This window comes from Microchirus variegatus, assembly GCF_963457635.1.
Source record: "Microchirus variegatus genome assembly, chromosome: 8".
Taxonomy (NCBI): Eukaryota; Metazoa; Chordata; class Actinopteri; order Pleuronectiformes; family Soleidae; genus Microchirus; species Microchirus variegatus.
The window spans coordinates 27953139-27979778 of NC_139809.1; the positions used below are offsets into that span (position 1 = coordinate 27953139).

The 26640-nt window shown below is 42.2% G+C and overlaps 1 protein-coding gene across 1 annotated transcript in view; it reads left to right on the forward strand.

The window, feature by feature from the left end:
* Positions 1–278: 278 nt before the first annotated feature.
* The window catches only part of mob2a (MOB kinase activator 2a), a gene marked incomplete at its 5' end in the record, with an annotated part of 62568 nt that continues 36206 nt past the window's right edge, over positions 279–26640 (forward strand). The window contains one exon of the mRNA XM_083894076.1: positions 279–559. Coding sequence (XP_083750202.1) covers positions 543–559 — 17 coding nt within the window. The remainder of the gene's footprint in view (positions 560–26640) is intronic.

Below are 26640 nucleotides of genomic sequence, written 5' to 3' on the forward strand. Positions count from 1 at the left end.
CGGACTCAGATTTAGACTTCGCTCTGAGAGCAGCAGCAGCAGCTTCAGCCTCAGCCTCAGCCTCAGCCTCCTCCTCCTCAGTGGATGTTCAGGCTGTCAGCCATACAAGGCTTCATGACAGAGGTTACAGGGTTGACCAGCGGCACCTCAACAAACCCTCTGCAGACTGGACACCGCCACTCCGGGCGGACCCCACACCGCTTGTCCCCCTCGCTCTCCTCCGTGCTCAAAGTCACTCAATGCTGCACTGCCTCTTCCAGCTAACAGGCTGATCTGACTGAGCTCCTGCCACTCAATGATCCGAGCTAACTGAGGACCAAAACAAGGACACTCGCTCAAAGTTTTAGCGGCGTTTGCGTTCCACCGGCCGGGACCCAGCATCTGAAGAGAGACACGGGCCCCGAGGACAGCGACGAGACTCGGGGGGGCCAGGCAGCCAAGGCAGCGAGTGTGTTGGCTACATAGACTAGGAGCTCGCCTCCAGCTCCTGGTGGATTTACCCCTGCCAGCTAACGTTAGCTAAGCTAGCTACAAGCAGCACCATGGACTGGTTAATGGGGTGAGTACAGAGAGCTAACCTGCCGAGCTAGCTTGCTCTCCACTGACAGGTTAAACTGCGCAGTCAGTCAGTGCACCGAGGCTCTGACACCCCTGTGGTCACTATGAGGCAGCTGAACAATCGGGTTCGGCTCTGTTCTTTTTCCATTTGGACGCGTTAATCTGGCTCTAAGCGGCTGGCATGTTGCTTAGCAAAGGCTAGCTCTACAATACTAGCATGGTAGCAGAGCTGGCAACGGTGTCATGCTGCAACGGCATAACCGACATAATGTTTCTCAAGAGCTGGCGTTATTTTTGTGCCCTCGTAACCAGCCAACGACGACAGCGCCAACATTAGGTCGTAAGAATATATGTGTGCGGAAAACTTATTTATAGAGAAGGTTTACACAGCAAAATAGCCGTAGCATTAGCAGCCTGTCAGTCTGGCTAAGTAAGGTGGCTGTGCCCGCTTTGAGTTTATTTCCTGGGCAAGGTGCGTCGGTTTATGAGAACTACTGTTCCAAAAGTCACGCTAAACTCTCGTAAGTGCAGTCACCTGTGAGGTGCTCGGGAAGATAAGCAAATATTACCCAGATGTTGGGTGATTTAATGGAACATTCGTTTCTCCAAGTGCACAGCATTTAAAGCCTTGTGAAGCTATCGCCCTGCTGTAGCAGGTGACAGAAGCTCATTATGATTATCTGTCATTCTATGTTATTTTGCACGTCATTCGTGTTAAAAGTCTGATTGTACTCAGTCTGATACTCAGATTTGGCAGGTGGTCTGCCAAGACAACTAAGATTGCCTATCCCAGTCAGACTACAGCCTTTGCTCGATTAAACTGTGCATTTAAACGATTGTGACAACCGTATATACTGTTTAAAGCCAGTTCAAGTCATGGATCACTGTATTCATGTTGAAGCTCCTACATCAGTCGTAAGAGATGGGCTAATATATCGAAGTTGTTGCCAGATAAATAATCAAATCAACGATGGCTGAGTTCCATTAGCTTCCCCAGTTTCAGGGTGCATGCTGGGCTTCCCTCAACCCAACCTGTGTTTATGTGCATTTTAAATTTGGGCATTAATAAAAAAATAAGTGAGTGCAAACATAATATGCAAAATAATAATAAAGAAGTTGGCATATCGTTAAAAAGAATAAATACAGTGGAATAGGATTCAGTGAATAGATTTAGAAGTCTAGTGACTAAAATGTCTCTTCAGCTTCTGCACATTCCTCGACTTGGTGCAAGAAGCAAATATTACTACAATAATATACGGGGACTCATTGTCACCAAGTTGCTCCTTCCTCATCTTCTGTGGGGATGGGAACTTTACATTTTGTGCCACCTACTGCTTATGTTGGTGAAATATATTCTCTTAACAGCAGTGGATGGAAATAAATAAATGTCATTTTTGGGAAATATTTCAATGGAAAGTAGGTCAATGTTATAATCTCCTGACTTACACGAACTGTACAGAACGATCATTAATGTTGTTGGTGCTTTTCTTGCTAAAACATGTCCAAATGTCTGCTGTGACACACCATCCCAGTCTGCCGTCATAGAACTCCAATATATTATTAGTAGGGATGCACTGAAATGAAAATTGTTGGCCGAAACTGAAAACTAAAAATCAGAAGACCCTGCTCCTGCACTGTGTGCTTCCCCGTCTCCAGCAGGCTCTCCATATCCAACGCAGCCTGGATCATTTTTCGAAGCGCTGTTTTATCCCCATATCCAAGTAATGATCTTTATGACGAGGATCAATTCCCAGTTAAGTGCACGGGATCCAAGTGCATGAGGCAGGGAGCTTTATGTAGCCTAGTTTCGTTTTTGTGCAAAGAGACTTTCTAGCATTTAATAGGTGTTGGTCCACCGTGTACTCCCATCTTGTTGGAACTGTTTTATTGGTGTTCCAAACTGATCCGGGACAGACTCTAAGCTGGAATAGACGGGCGCGTTCTGGTTTTTGCATGCGTGATCACAACTTCCTGTTTCGGTCGTTTTGTTTCGGTGTTGAGTCTTTTGAAAACGGGAAGACTGATATTCGGTGGTCTTTTTTGATGCATCTCCAATTATCAGCTCTAAACCCCCTATTTGCAATCCAATGTTAAAGTTACTGGGTTATCTGGTAAGGATATTGTCAACTAATAATTCACAGTCCAAGTTGTACTTTTTTCTCTCTCCATTCATATGGATAAGTGTAAAGTTGTAATAAGAATACTCAGTTGGTTAATATGGCAATCTTATGACGAGAACATTGGGTCTTTATACAACACAAGGTTTGGACTTGCACAGAAATGTCTCTGACTGTGATAATGATAATGTTCTTTTTTCTCTCTTACTGCTTATCAGCTCACATTTTAGGGGCAGCTCAGGGTTAAAAAAAAGGCAGAGGCCTGTTGTCAGGGGTGTTTCCTCTCATCATGACGTTTTGGCTGAGAGATAATAAAGCAATCCTCAACCTTTATAACAGCTGCTGCCACTGCTGTGTTTGGTCCGATTGGCTGGTCTGTTGATTAGCACGGAATCAGAGACACTACTTTACAAATAAAGTTTGGTTAGATTACTCTCAGACTTATTCTGTTGGGCCACCCTTTGCAGGAAGAAAGAACCTGCCCCCCCGACGCTCACAAAATTGTAACAATGTGTCAAGTATAACATTTATTGAAGAGACATCAATATTAGAATAAATGTTTCACATTTCTTTCAATAATTTGCTGTGAAAATAACATTTTTGCTTTACCAAATACACATAACCTCAATATTGCTTCCTGAGAAAGCACGCACTGAGAGGTCTTTCGTCATCTCCTACCACATTCACAGTAGATCCAAGACTAGAGCTATGTGTCATATTTTCCCATCTTGGGTTTTGGTAGTCGTGAATTATTGTTCACTTCGGCTGATGTTGGCTTGTTGTTAGTTTGCGAAACATTGCACTGTTTTCTATTTGCCCCTGTCAGAAACTTCTCCATTATCCAAACCTTGTCACCAGTGTAGTTGGTTGTGGTAGGTCACTAAAATGAGTCCCGGTTACAGCGAGACCAAAAGTTCCACCTGCTAAACTTTAGTTGGGACTTTAAAAAAAAGGCTGTATTACTCATAGATTATGAACTGCTGGTGGTGTTTGTTCTCTACTGGTTTTGCTTGTTTTCCAACTTGGATTTTCCACTTTTTTTTGACAAATATCATCCATGTTTTCTTTCAGATATGTGGAGATTAACATGTACAAGTATTCATGGAATCTCATGCTATTTTCTATGCATTGCCTGTGTTTTAAGTAAGAGAATAATGAAGTTCTGGTGGTTTGCTCAATGTATACTTTCTTGTAGTTTTAGTTGGTTCCCTCCTACTAACACTTGTTTTCCTGCTTTTGGTGCCTATTTCTTGACTTGTCTCAAGTTGCATCAGTTTTCTGTGATGCCAATCCTAATTGGTATTTTTTTTTTCTTCACTGAGTCACCGACATGAAAAAATTATTTCTTTGCCCCAGCTGTTGGTGCGGCTTTCAGATCTAAACTTGTTTGCTCAGTGATCTGCTAGGAATTCACAAGCAACACCCAGTTACGTCTCGGTGTAAGAGAAGCTTAGGAAAGGGAAGGACCAGAGAAAGGAAGGCACCTACCTGCCCTTTAATACTCAATATATATCAAGTTACATTCTCCATCTAAGCAAAAATAATCTTTTAATAATATTTCACAGAGTGAACCTTCATCTCAAATAAGGTGGTGTCATTTCTAAAAGAAAAAGTGGAGTGGAGGCCGTGAATGAGTTAACCAACCATGTAATAACTCTGAATAACTGACGCTAAAGGACGGCACAGCCAGGATGGATGGAGGCAGATAAAGAGGATGATGATGGAGAGATGGAGCTTTTTGATGAAAGGAGTAGAGGAAGGCATGGTGTAAGCAGCTGATCTGGGCAGAAATATGCAGATATAGAGAGAGTGAGCGATGATGATGCAGAATGAATGAAAGAAGAGAGACTGATGAGGGAAGGGTAAGGTGATCATAAGAGACGGATGAAGGGGACGCAACACAATTTTGGCCAAGAGATGAAAAAGAGCGGGGTGGAGTGTTTCTGATGGAATGGTTGGTTAAGAGAGTAAACTAGAGGACATTAGCAGGTGGGGGGAAGGGATGGTGGATAATCCTATGACAATTTACCAATGGGGAAGAAGATAAAGATCTAGAGATAATGATATGGACATTTATGTTGAGTGTATATAAGAACACAAAAGCAAAACTGTATTGGTTGCACTACTTTTCTTTATTTTTTCAGAGCTCAGTGCCTTCATCTGTCCAGACTGCAAATCAGACAGGATGCTAAATCATTCGGAGGAGATACGAAATGCCTAAATGCGTCTCTTCCTGCTGGGTGAAATGAGCAGGCTTTGACAGATGTTTAATCCTCTTGCTTTTGAGTGATGGATTGGTATTGCTGAGCAAATGAACAAGAGAATGGAAACTGCAGCAGCTAAGTGGAGTACTCTTTTCAGGCTGCCTGACCTGAGATCTAATGAACACTTAGCTCATATCACCTGTGATGTAATGGTGTATAGGCAGCTTATCATTATCATGCATCTTGAGAGTAATGCTTGTAATGGTATGAAAGATTCCAGTCATGAAGGGCCTGCTTGTTGTAACATCCAATTTGTGTGGACTTTAGAGTTGACGTTTACAATGGTTTTCAGGTTTCAGGTTGGTACTCTCGGGTACTTTGAACAGACAAAATATGGAAAGTTGGCATGAAGGTCTCATTTTTTGCACTTTAAGTTTTGAAATCAATGATTATTGATTGATGGTTATTTAATCTGTGAAACATTGAAAAGAGCAATTCACAAGTTCCAACATATGACTTCAGATGTTTTGTTTAAAAGTTTTTTTTACTTTCCCTAAAATTTTGTGAAATTAAAAATATTACATAACATCTCAGAATCTTACAACCAGAAGATGTGTGATCATTAACTGACCATGGATCAGTGGGAGAGCGGGTTGGGTTTTATTCCCCGAGAGCCAGGGTCTCCTCCTCAGTGAAAGTTTACAAAAAAATAGCTTTTAATTAGGCTTAATGTTTGCAGAGAAGCAGGCATGATGTGGTTGCTGTTTCTTCTTCTTTCCCCATCCGTCTGCAGTGTCAGGTGACCTGTCTGATTCTAGATAGAGAAGGGGAATTCACAATTGCCGCTTATAGCCTGAACTTCCTCTGTGATGAGAGACCTTTGTCTATTTGCAGTGTTCCATGTCACCTGCATGGCTCTCGTGTGTTCTGGTGTCTTATATGAGCTATTCACTTGTTTGATCCTTTTGTAGGAATGCATTTTCTCAATGATTTTTGCGGCTCAGATTTCTCATGATCGTGGTAGTGTTGGAGTGTCATGTGTGACCATGTCTGTATTTTACTTTCAAAAATAGGAAAGCAGGGAACACCTCATAGACTACATAGGCTACTTCACATTTTAAAGTCTAACTGGCCAGAGCTCACTCCATGAGTCTCAGTGAGGTGCTGATCACTGATCAATCTCTTTTTACCCTATTGACATGTTAACTGATGCAGTTCTGAGCGCAAAACATGAGAAACTGTGGCAGTATTGTGGGGTGGTGGCTGTAGTTTCAATTTGAGCAAATAATATCCTTCTTAGGTATTTGTAGATGTTACCATTGGGGATTTTTTTCAGCACACTACAGCCATGTCCTCACACAACCCCGCTGCCTTATTTCCATTTCCACAACAGAGCCTACACCACTGCTCACAGTCTCAGCCCAGATGGCCCTTTCTGCTGCTCATGCTGCAGATGTGGTGCTGATAATAGGCACTGACAGATGAGCAGACATCATCTCAAAGCTGTCACCTGCTCTGGAATAGAAACTAACCTATACTGTCACTGTTTTACTCGTTTTAGACTAGAATGGAGTCTGACTTTGGTGTCTTTTTTGTAGCTGTGTAATCCACCACAGTGTTTGTTTATCAGGCTTGACCTGAGTGCTGTGCAGCTGTCAGAAAGTGTCCACGTCCTCCTGGGAACGAACCGTTGACCAGCATGTTACTGTGGGACTGCAAAGAGAGCTCCTGTTGGCATTCTGTGCATCATAACTACAGTGAGGATCTCTCTCTCTATTAACAGTCAATTTATTGTGTCTGGCACTGATGTTACTTCACGACTACACACCCAGCACAGCCCAGGCCAAGATTTCTGAGGCTTAGCCAGCCCAACCTTCAGTGGACTGTAACGTGGTGTGGTTTTTTACAAATTCACCTCATGTTGTGAGTGGCAGTTAGCCCTGTATCTGTACACACATTGGCTCACCACAGCACCCAACCCCGAGAACAATAACTCGGTGGTTCACACCAGTTTGCTTTTAAATGACAACCTTTGAGGGATGGTGTTAGGTGCATTACTTATTCATAAACACGTCAAGTTTCCAGTCAATCAGTCGGTGAACGGCTCGTATGTCAGCGTTGGAGCTGAGGTTGTTATTGCTGAACTGGATGTGTACGATTAAGTCTTGAGCAGAGCCTGACAAGTCATTCCCAGACCTTGGTTAAGCGATTAATCGTTAAAGCCACACAAGCATGCTTTATTACTTTGCAATTAATGGTGTTCCTTGGTTTCAATTTCTTGCATTTTATGGTCTTACAAGTTGACAAATTGAACATATTTATATTTCAGACATTTCTACGAACAAAATATGATTTCTAAACATGTACGGGAATGGTTCTCCATGCCATTTGATTGAATAAACAAATTCCTCAATACTTATTCACTTTGTAAAGCGCTTATCTCAGTTTTGAAAGAAATCATGTTCATTTTGACATAGTGCTATATGTTTTCCCCATAAAACCAACAGCTAACAAAAATCTAATGTACTCTTGATACACATGGATGGTTTTCAACTAGATGCAGGCAACTGTATCTAGTAATGCTTCAGCTTCCATTTGAAGCTTAGATAAACTTCGGCCTGCTTTGATGGAGTTGGGCCCTGGCTTGGTAGCAGGAAGACGAGTTGGTTTGTTCTCTCCCTCTTTGTAAACCCTCCTCTGGGAGGCTGGTGTGCAGAGCAGTTTTCACAAATCCTGGTATAGTACCTGTTCATTTTATTGTGAAAGTGGTTTCAGAGAGATTACCACAATAGCCAACAACATGTTAGCTGTATATTAGGAGCACAAGTTCTGTCATGCTGTTTTTGTTGGCTGGCCTTATGTGTCTTCAGGGCAAGGGACAGAAGGACAAAGCTGTGTTTAAACAAAGAAGCCCCACTCTTTGATATCTTTCTGACTGTTGGTGGGGTTCAACGTCGACCAACAGTGGGTTATTCCTTTGCTTCCACAGTAGCACATCAGAGGGAAAGGTGAGCAGCGAGGTCTTTGCCACACCATAAAAGCTCAGCTGTCATGCTTGAGTGGTGTCAACGACTTTGGGTTTCACAGGAAGATGACACCTAGGGCATGTAGTTGATCTGGTAACAACCATGTCTAGGAACTCGTGATGAGCACCATAGAAGTCAGTACAGAAAGAATTATTGTCTGTCTTCCTATTCATACCATTAAGCAACCAATCTCTTAAAAAAACCTCTTGAGGAAGCTTTTTCAAAACATACCAAAACACCATTCAGTGCTGAACTTGTTGGTGTGTCTGCTGACCTCTCTTGCTGTACTTCCCTGTTTTGCCTTCCCATTCTGTGAGGCAGTGACGGGGAGAGGCTACTGAATGACTCAGCAGTTTGCCTTTCACTGAATATGCATAAAGTGGATAACTGTAGAATCTAAATGCTTGCATGGCTCTGTATGAAGCTCTTTCTTTAACGACTTGTCTTGAAGATGGTGAGGTACTACTTTCGCCCCTTTTTATTGGCACGTTTGAGTGAAGAAGATGAGGCTTCAAAAGCCAGAGGACGGTATATACGCTGTGAGAGTATGGTGCAACATAATACTATGATGGATTGAGAGACTGCAAATGCAACCCAGCTCAATACCTGTAAGCGGGCTGTGCTTGTGAAGTTATGAAGTTTCTCTGTCCACTGAAATGTGTCCTGACCAGTTCAAACACTTAAAGCGGACCTAGACCGGAAGTTCCAATTTACGCTGTTTTTTAGTGTGTATCTGCGTCATTACCTTTTTTGACGAAGCCCTGAAGGTTCAAAACAAACAGTTCAGCCACTGCTGAGAACGCTGTGTTGTATTGTAATCAGTGAGATCTCTGAAAAAACCCGGTCCGGTTACGTAAACAGCGGTTCTCCTGAACAGCAGATCCTCCTGCTCCGGGCACTAGTCATTGAACCGCAGAAGAATAACGTCCGTTGTGGAGGTGTTTTACGAGCGACAGTGTCTTCTGACTCTGGGTCTGACTCTGGGTCAAAGTCATAAAAGTGACTGCGGCGGGGAGTCGTGAAGAAGCTATTTTTAAACATTGTTAAAACAATGTTTTGATAATGAGGAGCAGTGCATCCACCGTTCCAGAGGGGGGGGAGCTGCGCTTCTGAGAGCGGGTGTGTTGAATATGTCGTTTCCGGGTATTGGCCAATCACAAGACCGTTGGAAAGGCTCTACGCTGGCTGGCCAATCACAACACAGTCTGTCTTCTGGGGGTGAGATTTATGTCTGAAATATCGCGGCTGACTAGAGAAAGAGAAAAGAGAGATTTCTATCGGCTCGTTTACAGTAACTAGCAGGTTTTAGACCATAAAAACAAGTTAATGTATGTAAGTAGACCTCCATAACTCACATATATGTGCAACAGGACCACTCTATGTGAGCTTTTAATTGGCTGCAGTTCACAGTGTCAACCACACTGACCACTGAATTTTAACCAGCAGTCACTGCAAAGAATGCACAGAATCATCCTTTTTATGTGATGTGGCAATTTATTTGTGAAGGTATCGATCTTCACAATTGTGTCACTATTTTTCGCTTTCACAAGATGTCTTGCTCAATTTGGCAGCACTGTTGCTGTTGCTCCTGGCATGGTCCAGGGCGTGTGTTTTTCGTGTATGTGTTGCCTCTCTTTCACTTGGCAGGATAAGGGCACCATGCTGTGACCGTGTTTACTCTTTCGTAACGCCCTGGGCAGCCCTGCGCGGCACAAACAACTGGCACTGCCATCAGATAGAGAGTGTGATGAGGTGGGAGGAGGAGGGAAAAGTCTGACAGAGGGCACCATGGTCAGCTGCTCTCCTCCTTCTCTCATCTTCTTGTATCTTATTATTTGGTGGGGGGGGGGGGGGGGAAGACTTCCTCTTCAAATGTATCTAAATTTAGACCAGTGCCTCACAGATGTTGGACTTTGTTGTGTTCTTTAGTAGCACAACTGGCTGCCAGTCTTGGGAGCAGGTACTGTTCTGTCAGAGAGAGTGATGGTCGTGGATCACTGCAGGCTAGAGTCGTCTAGAGATTAGCTATAAAAAAAAAGGTAGCTGGATTTATGGCCCTTTTCCACTATAGTCCCGGGTCGCCTCGCGGCACGGTTTAGGTTGCATCTCCACTACAAAAAAGTACCTACTCGACATGGGTGGAGTCCTCACTGCACGGCTGCTTGAAACTATGTTGACTTCGTTTTACATGCGACACAAATGAGTGACTTGTAAAGCAGTTGTTTTAAGTGTAACTGAATCACTAGAATCAGTTGATTCAAAATATTTGTTCAGTACGTCCTCCGTGACCGGAGCACGGATTCCGTCTGGCACAGTCATACAGCGGCAGGGTTTGCGGTCACGGACCAGATTCCTCTGTTAAATATTGAGATTTTAGATTTTTATAGGAGATAAACCCACGCTTTTGCGATTTTTAAGTATTTTTAACTGATGTACAGTTCGGCACTGTTCGGCTTGATCGTAGTGTCGGACGTCTCCAGTTCACAGACTCCGTCTGACACGGTCACATACAGCGGTGGGGCTTATGTAGCTTGCAGCTCTGTCCCTAAATTACGGTGGCCCTGAGGTGCAAAACACAAACGCAAATCACAAAACACAACACAAATCAAAAACACAAACGCAAATCAAAAAACACAAACGCAAATCAAGTTTTCTGCTTTCACAAAAGCAGAAAACACAAAAACATTAACTCAAAACGGAAATGCAAATCGCAAATCTTCAGGCTCATTCATGTGCAATGTTTGATGTGTAAATGGAAATGGACAGAGCACTTTTCAGTCTGTATTTGTGTTCATTATAGAGACCAAACAGATAAAGCAGTAATGCAGTAAATTGTGATGGACAGAACTTTTGAGGAGAACACTGCAACAGCAACTACAACTGTCTTCAGGCAAGACTGACTGGCTCCATTATTAGAAAGTATTGAGTTAGTTGAACCAAAACCTAATCACATCATATCTGTTTATTTTTATGATCTGATTGTATTTCATTTTTTGTCTTTTTAAATTGTCCAACTAATTTACAAAAAGGGGAACAAGCACAAGACCTCCTCGACTGGCAATAACAGTCGGACAGTGACATGTAAAGTAAAAAAAAATGGGAAGATGGGGGGGACTGGAACAGGGCAAATTGAAAACACCACAGAGGAAGTAGGAGGCAGAAGAGCAGAGTGCAGCTGATAAGGAGGATGAGGAGAAAGTGTGAGTGAGGAGTGCGGAAAAGAGAGAAATGATGGTGGCACTGGAGTGATGGGTGAGATATGGAGATAAATGGGCAGCAGTTGTCATGGGTCAGAGAGCTAGATTAGAAACAGCAGAGGTCTGCAACAGAGGACAGAGAGGGAGATTTAACAGCAGGGGTCTGGGCGGCTGGTGACAGGCAGAGAAATTGAGCGTGAGAAAGTGTGCAGGTCAGAAAGAAGAGAAAGAGAAATGGAACTGATAAAATTAATTGATTAGCTTTTATAGATATAGGCTCTGTTTTGATTCCCTGAAAGCATTGGTTCTCAAAGTGCGGCCCGCGGGCCAATGGCGCAATGAATTACAGTTGATAGTTTTAATGCAGGAGCTACTAAGCTTGTTAAATATTTATTGGCCATTACTGGATACAGACCAATAAGTGTAAACTGTAGCACTGTATTGACTATGTCATAGTGACACAGTATAGTATGATGTTTTTGTCAAATTTTGGCATTTAAATTTTCTTCCCAAAAAAATGGTCACATTTTGGACGACATAATATAGTATGACGTTTTTGTCAGATTTTGGACCGAAAACTTTTTCCCCCCAAAATTGTAACATTTTGAACGACATAGTATAGTATGAGGTTTTTGTCAAATTTTGGACGAACACATTTTTTTCAAAAAAATTGTCACATTTTGGACAACGTAGTATAGTATGTCGGTTTTGTCAAATTTTGGACGCCATAGTTATTACAAATGGGATTTCTTTCAGTTTTTTTTTTTAGTTTTTTTCCCTTTGGCGGCCCTCAGTCCAATGTTGGGTTCCTAAATTGGCCCTCAGGTATCAACACTTTGAGAACCCCTGCCTTAAAGCCAAGATTTGAATGGACATTATGTCCTCATTCAACCACTAAGATAACTTCATTTGTCTTGAAAGGAGAAAACATCCAATTCTTGTTGTTTTTATTTCTTTTTCCACTGAGACATGACCAGCACTCTTGGGGTGAGCCTTCAGCTGAGCTGCTAAATCTGTGCAGAGCTGGTGGGCTGCCTGCCTTTGTATAAGCTAGGTAGGTTTGTCCTTGGTGGCTGGAGCTATGCAGCTAGGCTAGTCTGAACTGTAATTGGATTAGAGATCTCTGTGTTGCATCGGGCAAGGGAAGCCAAGCATACACCAATACACACATCTGAGCACCACGTTCATCACAATACTCGATGCTCTGCTCCTCCTCCTCCACTGTTTATATTTTCTTCTTAAACGCCCTTCTTTCCCCGGCGTCCTGTATCTACATTTAATCATCAACCAACATCCTCCCCCTGGCTATTGTGTTTGTGTGTGCAGTGTCATTTTGTGTTTGCTCATGTGCGTGTTTATGGATGAGCCATGTGCCATGCATACCCTCTCTAAATGGGATTACTGCGAAAGAACAGTAAAAAGTTGACAAGTGTGGATAATGATGTGAGCCCTCATACTCAATATGATAGATGTGAATATGAAAACTGAGAGCTGCACTTAACCTCTTTTTCAATTGTGAACTTCCTGTTTAGCAGCTTCAGACAGGAAATAGAAGGTCACGTAATAGTGGTATGTGGTTCCAATTGCCTTGTTTACCCCGTAACCTTTTATGAAAAACGTTTCCTTTACTTAACCAAGAACATAGGGCTGGTCACTGCATTTCTGTAGAAATACCATACGTCGATCTATAGCCATTTTCGTTTCACGTCTGTCTGTCCCAAATGTTAACTGTCACTGCCGTGACATGCATACCGAACAGGGTAGATTTTTAAGTGAACCGTTCCACCCCTAAAACTGAGTACAGTGTGAGGTTCTATTTATTTGTTTGTCTCACTTTGTGGAAATTCAGCTGGAGCTATAAATGAGAGAGTACTGGGGAAACAGTACTTTGGTCATCAACATTACCAAGATCCAGAAAATGAGCTTTAGAAAACTACAGCTACAATGACAAATGAACTTAATCCCACTTGATGACCTGCCAGGGACGATCTGCTACAATAAATGATGTCAGGTGATTTCTGTAACACACAAGGTGCTGAACAGGTTTAAGACTGATATCACTTAAGACGGGGCATGACGGAGGGTAAAAGGACAACACATGGGAGGGGATTTAGTGTCCCTCTTTGCTGCACCCTTTAATTTTCATTATATTAGTCCTTTCATATGTGCATTAACATTCATACAGTATATGTGGAACAAGTCAGTCGGTAAGAACAGAGGGCGACAGTGATGGAGCAGGTTTAATAGCTGATATGTTTCATACGAGTCCTCTGACAACTTCGCTGTACGTTTGGGATCTGCCCATATGGCATGTATATCTCCTCAGCTTCCTGCCACCACGACAGCCATGAATGAACATAGATGGAGGAAGGGTGGTGTCGCTCTGTTGTGAGATGATATGGAAGGAAGGGCTCGCAGTGTAATTGATGTAAGGCAACCCAAAACATTCCACACCCACAGTAACTGAAGAGCTTTTCAAACCTGCTCCTTTTATAATGTATGTAATTTCAGCAAGGGCCTATGAAGGCCACCATCTTGTGCCACCGTGTTTTTTACAGTAGCCACAACAAACCATCCAAAGTGTCCATTTCGTATCCTGAAGCATAAGCTCACAATGCAGACAAAGAAAGACGTCCTTTTTGGTTTGCCATTTTCTAACCAGTGGACAGTGATCCAGTTTTCAATCGCAGACTTTTCCTATCTGCAACATCAACATGTCTATCTCTGCAGATCTAACATGGGCTCCCTCGTAGATCTCAAATTCTAAACATGAGTTTGTGAGTTTGAGATTGCGTTGTGAAGTCAGCTCACTTTGTCAGCTGGCTCACATCTAACTGAAGGGATGGGGAGGATGTTTAATGGCAGAGTATTACTTGGAATGAAGGCAAGTGGACAGGGAGAGGGGGGCTAGTTCTGAGGGTCATTTGATTTCCGCTGCTGGCTAAGGGTCACTGTATGGGAGCTGCTGACTGGGCCTCGCTGGAATCAGGCAGAGAAGCTCAAGGGTGGACACAAAACACACAACAGAGGGCTTGACCCCTACAAGGCCCCTGATATCCCCTTGAGGAAGTGTGTGTGTAAATACTGATAAGTCTGACTGACTGAGGGCTTACAGAGGGACACAGGGGAACATGTTCATGTGCCCCCCCCCCCTCTTTCTCACACACACATTCATTTGCTTGCTGTATTGTACCAAAGTCAAGGTCATACATTCACCACTGCTTGGCGAAATGTCATAACATTGGCCTTTTCTTTCCTGTCGCGTGCTTCCAGCCGCCGACCTGCTAAACGTGACCTTTTTAAAAGCCTTTTTAATCACCGGTGGTCTCACAGCTGGGAGGGAGGCTCCTGGTAAATGCTAACACTAAACCAATAGCCCTGCTGGTATTAGGAGCTAAGTTACAAGCTTTCTCTTGCTAAACACTGGCTGTGAACATGGGGGTATTATGAGGAGTCCAGGCGTGGGAGTGAGGCCAGCAGCTCAATTTGCCACAGTTAAGTCTAGGAGCCTGAGAGAAGGAAGGAAAAATTCAACGCTATCATGTTGAACTTGAAAATTTCTCTTAAATATATAATATTACATTACACGTAACAGCTACTGTTAGACACTCATTCTATCTTTGCATTTATCATTTGGCTATTAATTTGATTAGTTATAGGTATTTGAATTAAAAATGACCCAAAAATGTCCCATATTGTTAGGTTAGCATGTTAGTAGTAGGGTTGCATATCAAGCTTTAATATTAGGCTATACATGCATTTCAATATCTCTACCGGGTAATGGTATTGGTGCAGATATTGTTATTGAGCACGATTAGTAGTTTTGAATTACAGGATCTGTCATGCCTTTGGTCCAATAAATGTGAAATTATACAAACTATGTGGAGAACAAAACCTCAAGACAAAGAGAGAAACGGAACTTCACATTCTATAGGTTTTTCCTACTTGCTCTTGTTTTGTGATTACTATGTGCCTCAAACTCTGTAGACGGGTGTTTTCAACCTACAGTAACTGCCTCGCTCTGGAAAGCAGAGTTGACTGAGTCATATATCAGGGGGAGTGTGCAGAGCCCAACAGACTGCCACAGATTAGAAGAAAAAGGAGTGTGCTGCTGATTTATTGCTGGCCGTTAGCTGGTTAAATGAGGCTAAGTGAGCTGGTCAGATCAGGGAGGTGAGATGGAAGAGATTAGCTTACATAAAGAGTGATGGAGCAAGAAGTATGTGAAGCAAAAGAGGACTTTGACCTCTCGTCTTTTGCATCCACTTTCTCTTTATCTTCACCCTCATTCTTCTGCTGTACTTGCAGAAGAATGTAAATGCACTGATATTTTCTTAATCCCTTATTACCACAAAAAAAATGTTTTTACTTGTAAACATTAATGTATGTCCTCGTATCACAGATAATAATGTAGTGCTTTCTGTTGTATCCTCAAATATCCCCAGCCAAGATAGCAATCCCTCTTAATCACTGCATGCCTTGTAACACATTGAACTCTGAGCCACTACGACCTTCCTCACCCTAATTCAAAAGCCAAGATTTGACAGGGTCGCCCTGTCAAAGCAATAGTGAAGGTCTATCTATAGCTCATCTTGATGCTTTACATGTCTAAACCCTTGTTTTTGTGGAAGGGCGTCCGCTCCGTGAGCCCTTTCTGACTTTAACCTTTGCACTAGTGCAGTGCCAGTAGGAAGTATTCCTATAGTGGGAGCTGAAGAAGACTTTTCAGTTATGGTAATGCATGATGAGGAATGTAAATACTGTTTTGTGTGCTGTAATGCTAATCGAAAATGGATTTGCGTGCCTAATGAGGTTGCACAGTGTTGCCCCTACGCTAATGCTAAAAGCAGCCTTGCTAGCTTACCTTTGGAAACAGGTTCGCCAAGTTATCCGCAAAGTAGTAGCATGCTAATGCAAAATAAATATGTGTGAGTATTGGTGAATGGACACCTTGTTGTTTCAGTATAACACCATGTTCTGCGGTGAACTGTGTGAAAATGTCTCACCCACGGTGAGGACAGCCTCTTCACTCCCACCTCCCTGCCCCAGACAGCGCAGCTGCTGCTGATGAGCCACTGCCTGCCTGGTGTAGCGTGATAAATCAGTGAAAATTCCTCAAAAAATGTGAAAATCAAGGATGCACACCATCTGGCCATGTTCAACCCATATCCAAGGTCTTAGGACAATCTGACTAATGGTCAGCGAGATATGCCCGTCACAGACGGACGCAACTTGCTTTATAGATAGATGTGTTTGCACTTTCGTTACATGTCTTTAGGGAGAGAGAAAAAGAAAAAAAGACAGGTCCCACATCCGTTTCCTCTCATAGAGGAACAGTAGACCATGCATGGGTTTGCATTTTGAGTTCATGTGTCACTCTGGACGAAACAGAGTGGAAAATCATGCACACACAAATGAGACATTTCTCATAACCACTAGTGATGTCAGGTAGCTGCTCATTAAGTCGCTAGTTCAGGTTAAAAAAATATGGGCGTTTTTTCCCGAAAAGTGAGGTTTGAGCTTGAGTAAAATGAAGCAAATATTTTTCAGGTTGCAAGTCGTCATGCTGTGCTTAAGCTGGTTGCATAATCTGTAGCCTATTCATGTGGTATGTGTCGTTATCTCTTATCACTGTGTGCACATGTGCTTGTTCAGTCTGGGTGTGTGTCCTCATGTACACCTCTATCCATGTCTCTGTTTGCATATGGGCACGTGTCAGGCTGAATTTGCGTGTTTCTGTGTGTATTACCTCGACATTTCCCTCCCTGCCCCGCCCTGTGCTGAAACGCGCTCTCCTTTCCTCTTCATTGTTTTGCCCCTTCGCCAGGCTGGGGAGCTCGCAGGAAGTTACTCATTGCGCTGAAGAGAAAGACAGCAGTGAGATGCACGAAACCACAGGAAGTGCTGCTTTTTTTTCCCCATCGACTTTGGCTGAGCGTCTGTCACTGTGATCTGTTTATCAGAAAGCAGCGATGCGAGCGCCGTCTCTCACCACAACATTCAACTTTTGGTCTGCGTGTCCTCTGACAGTCTCTGTCAGTGTCAGTGATGATAACCATGTAAGCTCTGTGCAGCTGCTCCACATGCCTTAATATAGATAATAAGTCTTTGTGTCTTTTTATTTGACAGTGCAGAGAAGTGGCTTCTCGGTAGCTGTCATGCACAGTTTGGACAGTAATAACAATCTAAGGGACAGGACAAAAGCAGGATATTGTCACTAAAATGCACTTTTCCTTTTATACATTCATTGAGACATCTCAGTGGCTCAATATATGTCTTATCTTAGCAATAAGACGCACATAAATTCTTCATTCTGCCTCTTTTCTTTCTTGCTCGGAGCAGCTTTCATCACCATATTACTTCCTACAGTCTGATATTATACAGCGAGACCTCCACTGAAGCTGGAGTATTAGTCATGTATCCGGATAGCATTTCTAATATGGAGTTTATTTCCTGTCATTATTCGAGAGTGTGGTCTTTCATTTTGAGAGGATTATTTCTTCATTTCACATTCAGATTGTCAAATGTTCTCCCCTTTTCTCTCACACAGCCCCTTCTCCAGCACAGATTTACTCTCTGCTCCTCTTTAAAACAGTTTGTCTACTCTTGATGTGCTCCAGATTAAGTCCCTCTTTTCATGCTCATGCAGCTTCTGTGTCAAATGCCTGCGCCTGCCGGGTACGACCAAAGAAATCATCATCTCTGCCTCACTACAGGAGTCACTTACTGCCTTGTTTACATGGGGTTACTGATTAAGCCATTTTAGGGCATTCACTCGCCTGACCTTTGACTTCAGTTGAAAGATGGTGGTGCCGTTCTTGAAAAGTCAGTGCGGCTGATGGCAGATGCTGATTTGTTTGGCTGATTTTTTTGAGCACTACAAATTCTGTGGAGGAAATGAACAAGTAATGCTCCCAAAAGAAGGCCACACTCTTGAATAGGAAGGAAGGAAAGCCGAGACTCTTTACAGCTGATTGTTGAAAGGCGGTAAGAGGTCACTGAACTGTGCACAGAGATATTATACAAGTTACCACACACACACACACACACACACACACCACTGCACATACCAGTTCTTACATAACCACTGACATCTGCGTAGTGCACACTTCAGTGTGTGTAAGTAACTGTTTACAAAGTGAGAAATGTCTACTGTACCTGTGTAAGGCGTTGTCTAGCTGCAGTTCCAAGGCACACTTTCTATTGTATCTGCTGCAATCTCACTGCACATTTTTTTTTGGTATAATACCAAATGATTTAGTCATAAGTTGCTCCACTTTCCTCCTGTCAGTCAGTGTTGGGTAATGCAGATCACTATAGGTCATGTTAACTTTGCTGCACAAACAGTTGAGAAATAATTCATCTGAAAAATGTTTATTCTGCATCTATTTGGGGGTTTGTCACAGCGATGTTGAAACTTCCGAGTACTGAGAACACAAGATATTTTTTTAATCTGTTTCTCCTACTGTAACCTTTGAACATCCTCAATGACCTTCATGCTACATCACTTTTGTAAGGCTTAAGTGAAGTCAGGACAATGAGTCTTAGACGTACTTTTAATGCCATTTATGTTTTGAAATCCTGTGACTGATGTTGGTTTAAGCTTTTATAACATTGCCTTTCTATCACGTTGACCCTCTTTATCTGTCTGGTCTTTAGCTTCACCCACTTTTATCGCCACCAAACCACAACTTCTGAAGCTCTCACTTCTCCATCAACACGTGATTCATTTCAGAAAGAATCGATGTGTTTCTACGGACAGATTTTGGCCGTTGTGTCAATACATGCCACAAGATGGCAGCACATGCCCAGTACAAATGACTGCACAGTGCTAAGAGACTTGCAGTTGGGTGGTGGGGGGGAGGAAAAAAACCTACCTGTCAGCACTTAGGTAACTTTGTTTTGTCAGTTATATTGATTTCAGCAAGTCATGCAAGTTCACCGATCCCCCACAGAGAGGAGTGTATACTCAGCTCTGGTGCTTGTGTGTTGAGCCTGAGGGAACAGTCCAAAAGAAAATGAGCTGTAGATTGACATAAGCATGAAAGTAGATGAATGTAGAAAGTATGAAAGAATGGAGAGATTAACAATAAAGAGGGATGGGAAAAGAATGAGAGCTTTAACCCAGCATGAAACCAGATCTTGTTGCATAATCATGGCTTGCAGATCTTCCCAGTGTGCACCAGGCTCGGTCCGCTCTTTCCACTCCAGTATCACATGATGTTATCAAGAGGCTGCAGTTAGGCAGTCCATCACCAGCTAGAGGCAAAGACTGAGATCTATAGATCTGTTCCTCTGTGAGCGGAGGCAGCTTCTTTTATTTTTCATTTAAGTTTTTCTTTCATTAACCAAAGTTCGAATAGAGTATTTGACTGTCTCTGCGTGCCTTGCACACTGCAGTCATTCAGTATTATGTTGCCCCTTTTCAGCATTTATTTTTGCCCGCTGAGGATATGCTTTGAAGATAAAGCTGAGAACGTTGTCTTGGAATTTATTTATTTTCTTGATATTAAGATTGAGGATCCAGGACTTGGCTGAAGTCTGATTGGCTCATGAAATACCCCGGCCTTGTCAATGGCCACTTGACTCATGACGGATAAATCAATTTGCCAATGGTGTCGCTGCTGCAGCCTTTAACCAGTGCTGTGTTGTTATCAATAAATATGTTTCAAGAGTGTTTCTTTGCTTAAATCTACAAAACGGATGACATTACCTGTAGACTACAGAGACTGATTAGTTGTTAATCAGACCATTTTTGTCATCAGCCGATGATGACTTCTACTTTTTTTTAGTCATGGGAGCTCAGCAGTGCAGACAGAAAATACTGATTGTCCCAAAGTGTTTTTTTTTGTTGTGTTTTTTTAAACATTTTCATTTAGTTTCAAATCTAATCTATGACTGATTCAGAGCTTTTATTCACATGCCAGCGATGTCAAAGATGCTGGACTACATACCCGTCTATGGTATGACTTCTGCCTCCATCACACTGCTCCTCAGCCCAAGCTCTGCACATTTATTAGCACATCAGCTCCCAGAATTGGAGTGGGAATGTGCAGATACGCATTTCCTTCTAGTAACCAGTAGATGGCATCGTAACTGTCCACTGTCCTCATCACGTCCCAGTGCAAATCCTCTATAAGAAAACAATATCCACACACAGCTCCAGCTATAGCTCATCCTCTGTGGTTTCTCCTTGTGTAAATCACTAGATGTGATTGTTTGTTTGTGTGTTGAGGCGCAGGAAGACATATTTTGACTTCATGCTATTTTCACACATGAAGGTCTAAATAATATTTGTATGCCAGGAATAGACCTGCTCATGAAATGCTGAGAATTTCCATCCATTTGTTTTGCTGGACTTCTTATTTAGCCTTGTTATTTTTACATAAGCTCAGAAAATATAAGCTCAAGTCATCATTTTCTTCATGATTTTTTTTTTCTGAGATTATGATTGAAATCATTATTCCAGATTGATTGCTCCACAAAATGTTAGAAAATGGTCACAATGACATCACAGTTTTCCAGAGTCACCTTGATATCAGCATGTATCTTGTTTATTTGTTGGTTTACTCATGTAGAAGAACTAAATTTGGCAATTTTTGTATAAAATAAGAAAATAGTTGTAGGCTCCGTGTATTGTGTATCATTTAATTCATGAAACAAATCATTTTTGCTCTAAAGGACATACGTAGATCTTCCACTTGCACTTGCCACTATGATCAGCAGAGGGCGCCAGAGCCTTGTTGCATGAATGAGGTCTGAAGTCTGCCATCTCTGATTGCCTCGTTTTTCTTTTGAAAGTTGAATGTTTTTTTTCATCGCTGGTTCTGAGCTTCACATTCTTAAAATATCTGAGCGCGATCAACCCATGGGTAAGGTTCCATTTCATTTCCTCCGTCGGTTAAAATTAAAGCTGAAACCAAAGCTGCCCAGATATAGAAAGATAATGCTTATGAAGCACAGAGTCTGTCAGTCCTTAGACAAAACATTTCCTGAGCAGGGACATTTGAGAAAATGTCAACATCTCTGGCATTTTTGTCCATAAATTTGACTCTGTGATTTGTTTCACATTTTGAAGCATACGCTTACTACACAAATGAATAAAAAAACAGCTCCACCCACATACTCCGATTGCTTAAACGAGCAAAAAAGAAGGAGAAAACAGAATGGAAAGTCGTGGAAAAAGTGTCTCCATCATTTCTGGTATGTGAAGGCCACCGTAGTTTCCTGACACCCTTGTTAAAGGGAGAGATAAGCAGAGTGTTGCATTTTTTCTCCTCCCTCTGTTTGTGCATTTGCAGTAAAAGTGAAAATATTGGCATCAACATTTTGAATAATACAAACATCAACTCTTAACTTAGTTTAAATGCCTTTAAAGACATGTTTGAGGTTTTTTTTTTTTTTTTTATCTTGGACAACAACAAAACATGCAGAAAGCTCCCAGGCTCAGCAGCATGTCATAAAGTTAAATGAAAACTTAAACAAATAAATAGCTCCCTAAAGTTTTCTACAGTAAATAAAGTGTCAATATGACTGAAATGTTATTTTATCTTTAACTTATCTTTGTTATAAGTTCAAACAAAAACAAAAAAAAAGAACAGGGGGTTCCCAGGGTCAAATCTATCCCTAGAGTGTGGACGCTGGGCTTTGGTGGGGGTTTGGAGCAGTATGGACGTCACCCAGACTAGAGCTAAACTTGAGCTAGAGCTGAAGATGGAAGAGCTCCTAATCACTTTCTGTTGTGCACTTAAAAGTACCTAAAAATTCAGGGCTTTATCCATTAGTTTTGTTTTGCTTAAAGGTGCCATATGTAAGAATGTGGCCAAAAACGGTTACTACATTCAATTTCAAAATACCGAGATCTTTTAGGTTTCGTTTTCTGACGTAACTGGCAACCCGTGGTTGCTCGGCAGCTGAGACTCTACTGACTGCAATGATTGGTAGACGGCGGTAGGTGGCGCCACATGCCAAAATGTGATTTCAAAACATAAACATGATTTGCAGTCTGCAAAAAAAATTTTTTATGCAAATATTTTTGGACTGTTGGTGAGTTCAGTTTGTTATATGAACATTATTCCTGAGTCTCTGTGACATATTTGGAGGATTTTTATGGCCAGTTGCTTAAGATTTATTACATAATGCACCTTTAAATGTCTTTGAGATGGCATGTTGATTCTTGTTTTTTAAAGTGCCCTTTACTCTACATATTGACTGTTAATGTTACATAACATATATATAAATATAAATGTAATTAATTGAATTGAATTGTTGCACAGCTGTGTTCCTGTGCTGTGTCATGTGTTGATGACGTCATCAAACGACTTTATTAACGGATAAGTTGATCTGAAGACATGAGAAGTCATTAATGCCTTACTGTATGGTGTAAATTGCTATTGAACACTACTGTTTTCTTGTTTTTAACACAATGACAATCTATTTATTGATCGATCTAAATGTCACTAAGTCACACAAACTGGAAGAGGATGGTGTCAGTGGAAAGGGACCATAAGCTTTGTGGCTATCAGAATCCTATGAGAACAGCACAGACTGTCACAGGTGACTTACAGTAGTGTCGTGTCCTCTCACTATAGAACAGGCCGTATGTGGACGATGGACACACAGACTGACCGGCTCCTGGAGTCACGCTGCATGGCTAATGTTATATATAGGCCCTTTCATTCTGTACCCATTGGCCTGGGCCCAGCTGACATACTATACCACGAACTGTGCCCTGTTTGTGTTTGTTTGTGTGTGTGTGCTGTAAAATATTCAGCGTGCACCTCCTTGTGTGAAGACAGTACATATCTGTGTCATGGCTGCAAAACCCTGTATATAAAGTTGCAGGACACATGTGAATATAGTTTTTCTTTCATTAATATTGGGGATCGGACAATATATGGTATTATGAAGATGTGAAAGGCCAGTATGGAGATTCTTGTTTTTCCACACTCTTGTTTTAGTTTTGATTTTGTAACAACTATTTGCACGACTTAAGTCATGTCTTTGTAATACGAATTCATCCGTTTCTTCCGTATCCCTAAGCTTTTACAAACTATCTTTCAAATTATTGCAATAATATTGTCAAATCACTTTGGTCAGGATAATCTTAACAGACACTTTTTTTTTATGTCACACCATGAATAATCAACAGCAGACCTGGTTGTGTGTGTGCATGTGTATGTGTGAGTCTGTGTGAGCGTGTGCTTTCTGTCAGTTTCACCTCTGTCTGCAGTGACACCGTCTCTCTAAAGCTGCCGGAGCCACAGTTGTGAGTGTGTGTTTGTGTGCATCTATATTTGTGTGTGTGTGTGTGTGTGTGTGTGTATCTGACTCTGGGCAGTGTATTCCTGGAAAGCGTGTGTAGGAGTGGAGGGTCCAGGGATGTTTCTCAGCCACAGCCAGTGATGACTGTTTTTTTTTGGAAGTGTCCCTGAGATACTGAGAACAGGGTAGAAAAAAATAGGCAAGTTTATGTTTTTTTTTATCTTTAATATGATCCCCTCCAGAAAGAGAGCTGAGGCTTTTTGATTAGAAGTAAAGACAACATGCACTGATTCTGATCTGCATGGACATGCGCTTTCAGTTCCCGTCATTCTTACGCAACATGCACCAGGAAGAAGAATGTGGGGAGGGACTGGGTCAGAGGGGTAAAAAGGGGGGGGTTCATGATGTGAGGGAGGTATGCGTGGAAAACAGACTTGAATAGAAATGAGGATTGCGAAAGAAGCAAGAAAGCGCAAATTACGGGCTTAATGAAGGGGCTGCAAAGGGAGCAATAAAACGAGGGTAGTTATAGTGCAGGCAATGAATAAGAGCAGGAAGAAGGAATGAATTTGGACTGAAGGTGGGCGGGGGTGTTTTGAAGTTTATCAATAAAGCTCATCAATAGGCTAATTGTGCCTCTGGTGTGCAGTCCCCTGGTTTCTTCTGCTAAATCTCCCTTCGTCCTTCACATCAGTGGCTGCTGGAGCTGCAGTGAGTGACTGAGCTTCAGCAGCAGTAGCAGCAGCGGTGGTGCAATTGATCAGCAGTTCTGGTGCCAGCCTGCTCTTATAGTAATAAATGAGCTTGGGGGCATTGAAAGCAACCCTGAGTGCTTTTTGTGGGAGTAGAGGAATCATGCACTCACTCGCGTCTACGCACATAGACACTGCGCCACACTGCTGTGATGTAATGCTGAATAATTCCCGAATGCTCCTGAACTCACCACTTGACTGGATTTGTCATCGTCGTCCAGCCTTTTTGACCTACGTGCAAAAGTTAATGAGACATTTTGTGTTGCTGTAAAAATGTATTTTTATTTTTTGCCTTCAAGTCAGTTTAAGATGATACATCTGCACATCTGCTCTTTCCATTTTTCAGCATTTTTCAGTCTTTGCAAGTAAACCACATCCATCCACCTATGTTTCTTTTCTTCTCTCCAACTCTACTAACAGCATTTAAGAAAAACAAAAAAAAAAACCCGACATTATAAATTTAAATCTCTCTCGCACACACCGAGCCTTCCTTTGCCCCAGGGCATGAATACACACTTGGAGGGAAGGCGATAAAGATCACACTTGTCATTGTGAAGTCATTCCAGTGTCACCTGTGTGTCTGCTCGTTTCCTCACGTTTTAACATGCGCTTCCTTTTATTGTCAGTTTGCAATCTGTTTGTCAGAGATGATGCTGCATAGTGTGGAAATTACTCACGAGCCACTCACACATGAGCTGTTACATTTAGTTCTTTGGGTGCAGCTGACTATAGGTTGACCCCTTGATATTTATGCAATCAATTTCAAAGTAGTTTATAGTGATTTGTACAATATTACGTGTGGATTATAACTCGGGATCAGAGTGCACGGGTGTCTCCGGCACACAGAGATATTTACGAACTAGTTTTGAAAGTTGCAGATACGTAGTGCAACCTGTGTCTCTGTACACCAAATAATGCTATTGCTGCATTTTTTTTTTTTTGCTTTTTCATTACGGATAGCACCTGGTACTTGTTAATAGGTCAAACTGATAGCCACTTGTCACAGCCCCTACCCCTGTTTGATCATAATCATGAGTTTGTTATAATAAATGTGCATTTTTAAGATGTTTTTGACATTCTGCATCCTTTTAAATTTGACCCTGATGTGAATAAGCGATGCAGTCTTTAATAAAATCAGTATAATTGATGAGGTCCTGCAATGACATATATGGAAATATACAGACTCCCCCCCTTTGTGGCACTAAAAACTCACTAGGTCTGTATGTTGGCGAGCTAAACGGCATGTTTATGTCACTGATCATTTAAATTCGGCATGGTCAACTCATAGTGAGTGCTTTTTATTGTGATGCACACTAGTTTTTGTTTTATATATATATTGTCCTGTTGTTGTTGTTGTTGTTGTACAGTAGCCCTGCAGAAGGCTATTTGGATTTGAATGGCATTAATGGATCCTCAGCCCTATTCTTAGCCTTAAATCTGTCTCACCCTTCAGGCGTTGACAGCAGCAGTGTTGGGGTGTTGGAGTCTGGTTTGTGTTCAGCCTATGGAGGAATATACATGTGCGTGTGTGAGTCTATGTATAGCTGCAGATAGGAAAAGGTGAAACATGAGACTCCACACACACACACACACACACACACACACACACACACACACACACACACATACATAGGACCGTGAATGGGAAGAAAGAAGCTGCCGCACATCGATAACCATCTCTTATTTTTGACATGTTTCGTGTTTTTAAACGTTGGCTCTAGTTCGGGTTTATGTCCCCCCACCCCCGAACGGAGCCGGAGGAGGAGATATAGAAGGACATTTTCAAAAGAAAAGGTTCAAGTTTCATCTGGGTGGGTTTTCTGATGATGAAAAAAAAACAACGTGGTGTTTTACGTCAGCGAAGCTCTTGAAACAAAGCGGACTCAGCGAGCCTCAGCGACCAGACTCCGTGTTCATATCTGTGGATTTTTTTCGCTAAACACCGATACGAGCTCCTTTCCCCCCCCCGTTTGAACCGAAACGCCCGCAGTGTGCGAGGACTCGTCCACCCGGCTCCAAAGAAACTGAAAAGCGAGTGGGGGGAGGAGGAGGAGGAGGAGGAGGAGGAGGAGGAGGTCTGGGAGGAAGCGATAGACAGATAAAGGGAAAGGTGTTGGAGGAGCAACTCCGTATTGTTCCGCGTTTGTGTCTTCTGCAGAAGGGAAAGAAAGAGCCACACACACACACACACTCACACACACACACACACACACTTGTACGGAAGGCTTCGCTTTCTTTCGAGGTGCGACAAAAAAAATCTGAAACACCCGTCAATTCTGGATTTCTTCATCCGCTTCCTGTGGTCCAGGATGAGGTTTAAGCGGAACGGCTCCTATACATTAAATAGGTAAGAGGGAGCGGGAAGTTATTAATGTGATCTCCATATGATGAGGACACGGTTTTTTTTCTTCTACATCCTGCTGAAAATCACTTCACTTTGATATTTCCATTCAAGCTTACAGTGCAGTGCTTCATTTATAGCGTCTTTATTGCACTTTGTTTGTATTTCTCTGTGTGTGTGT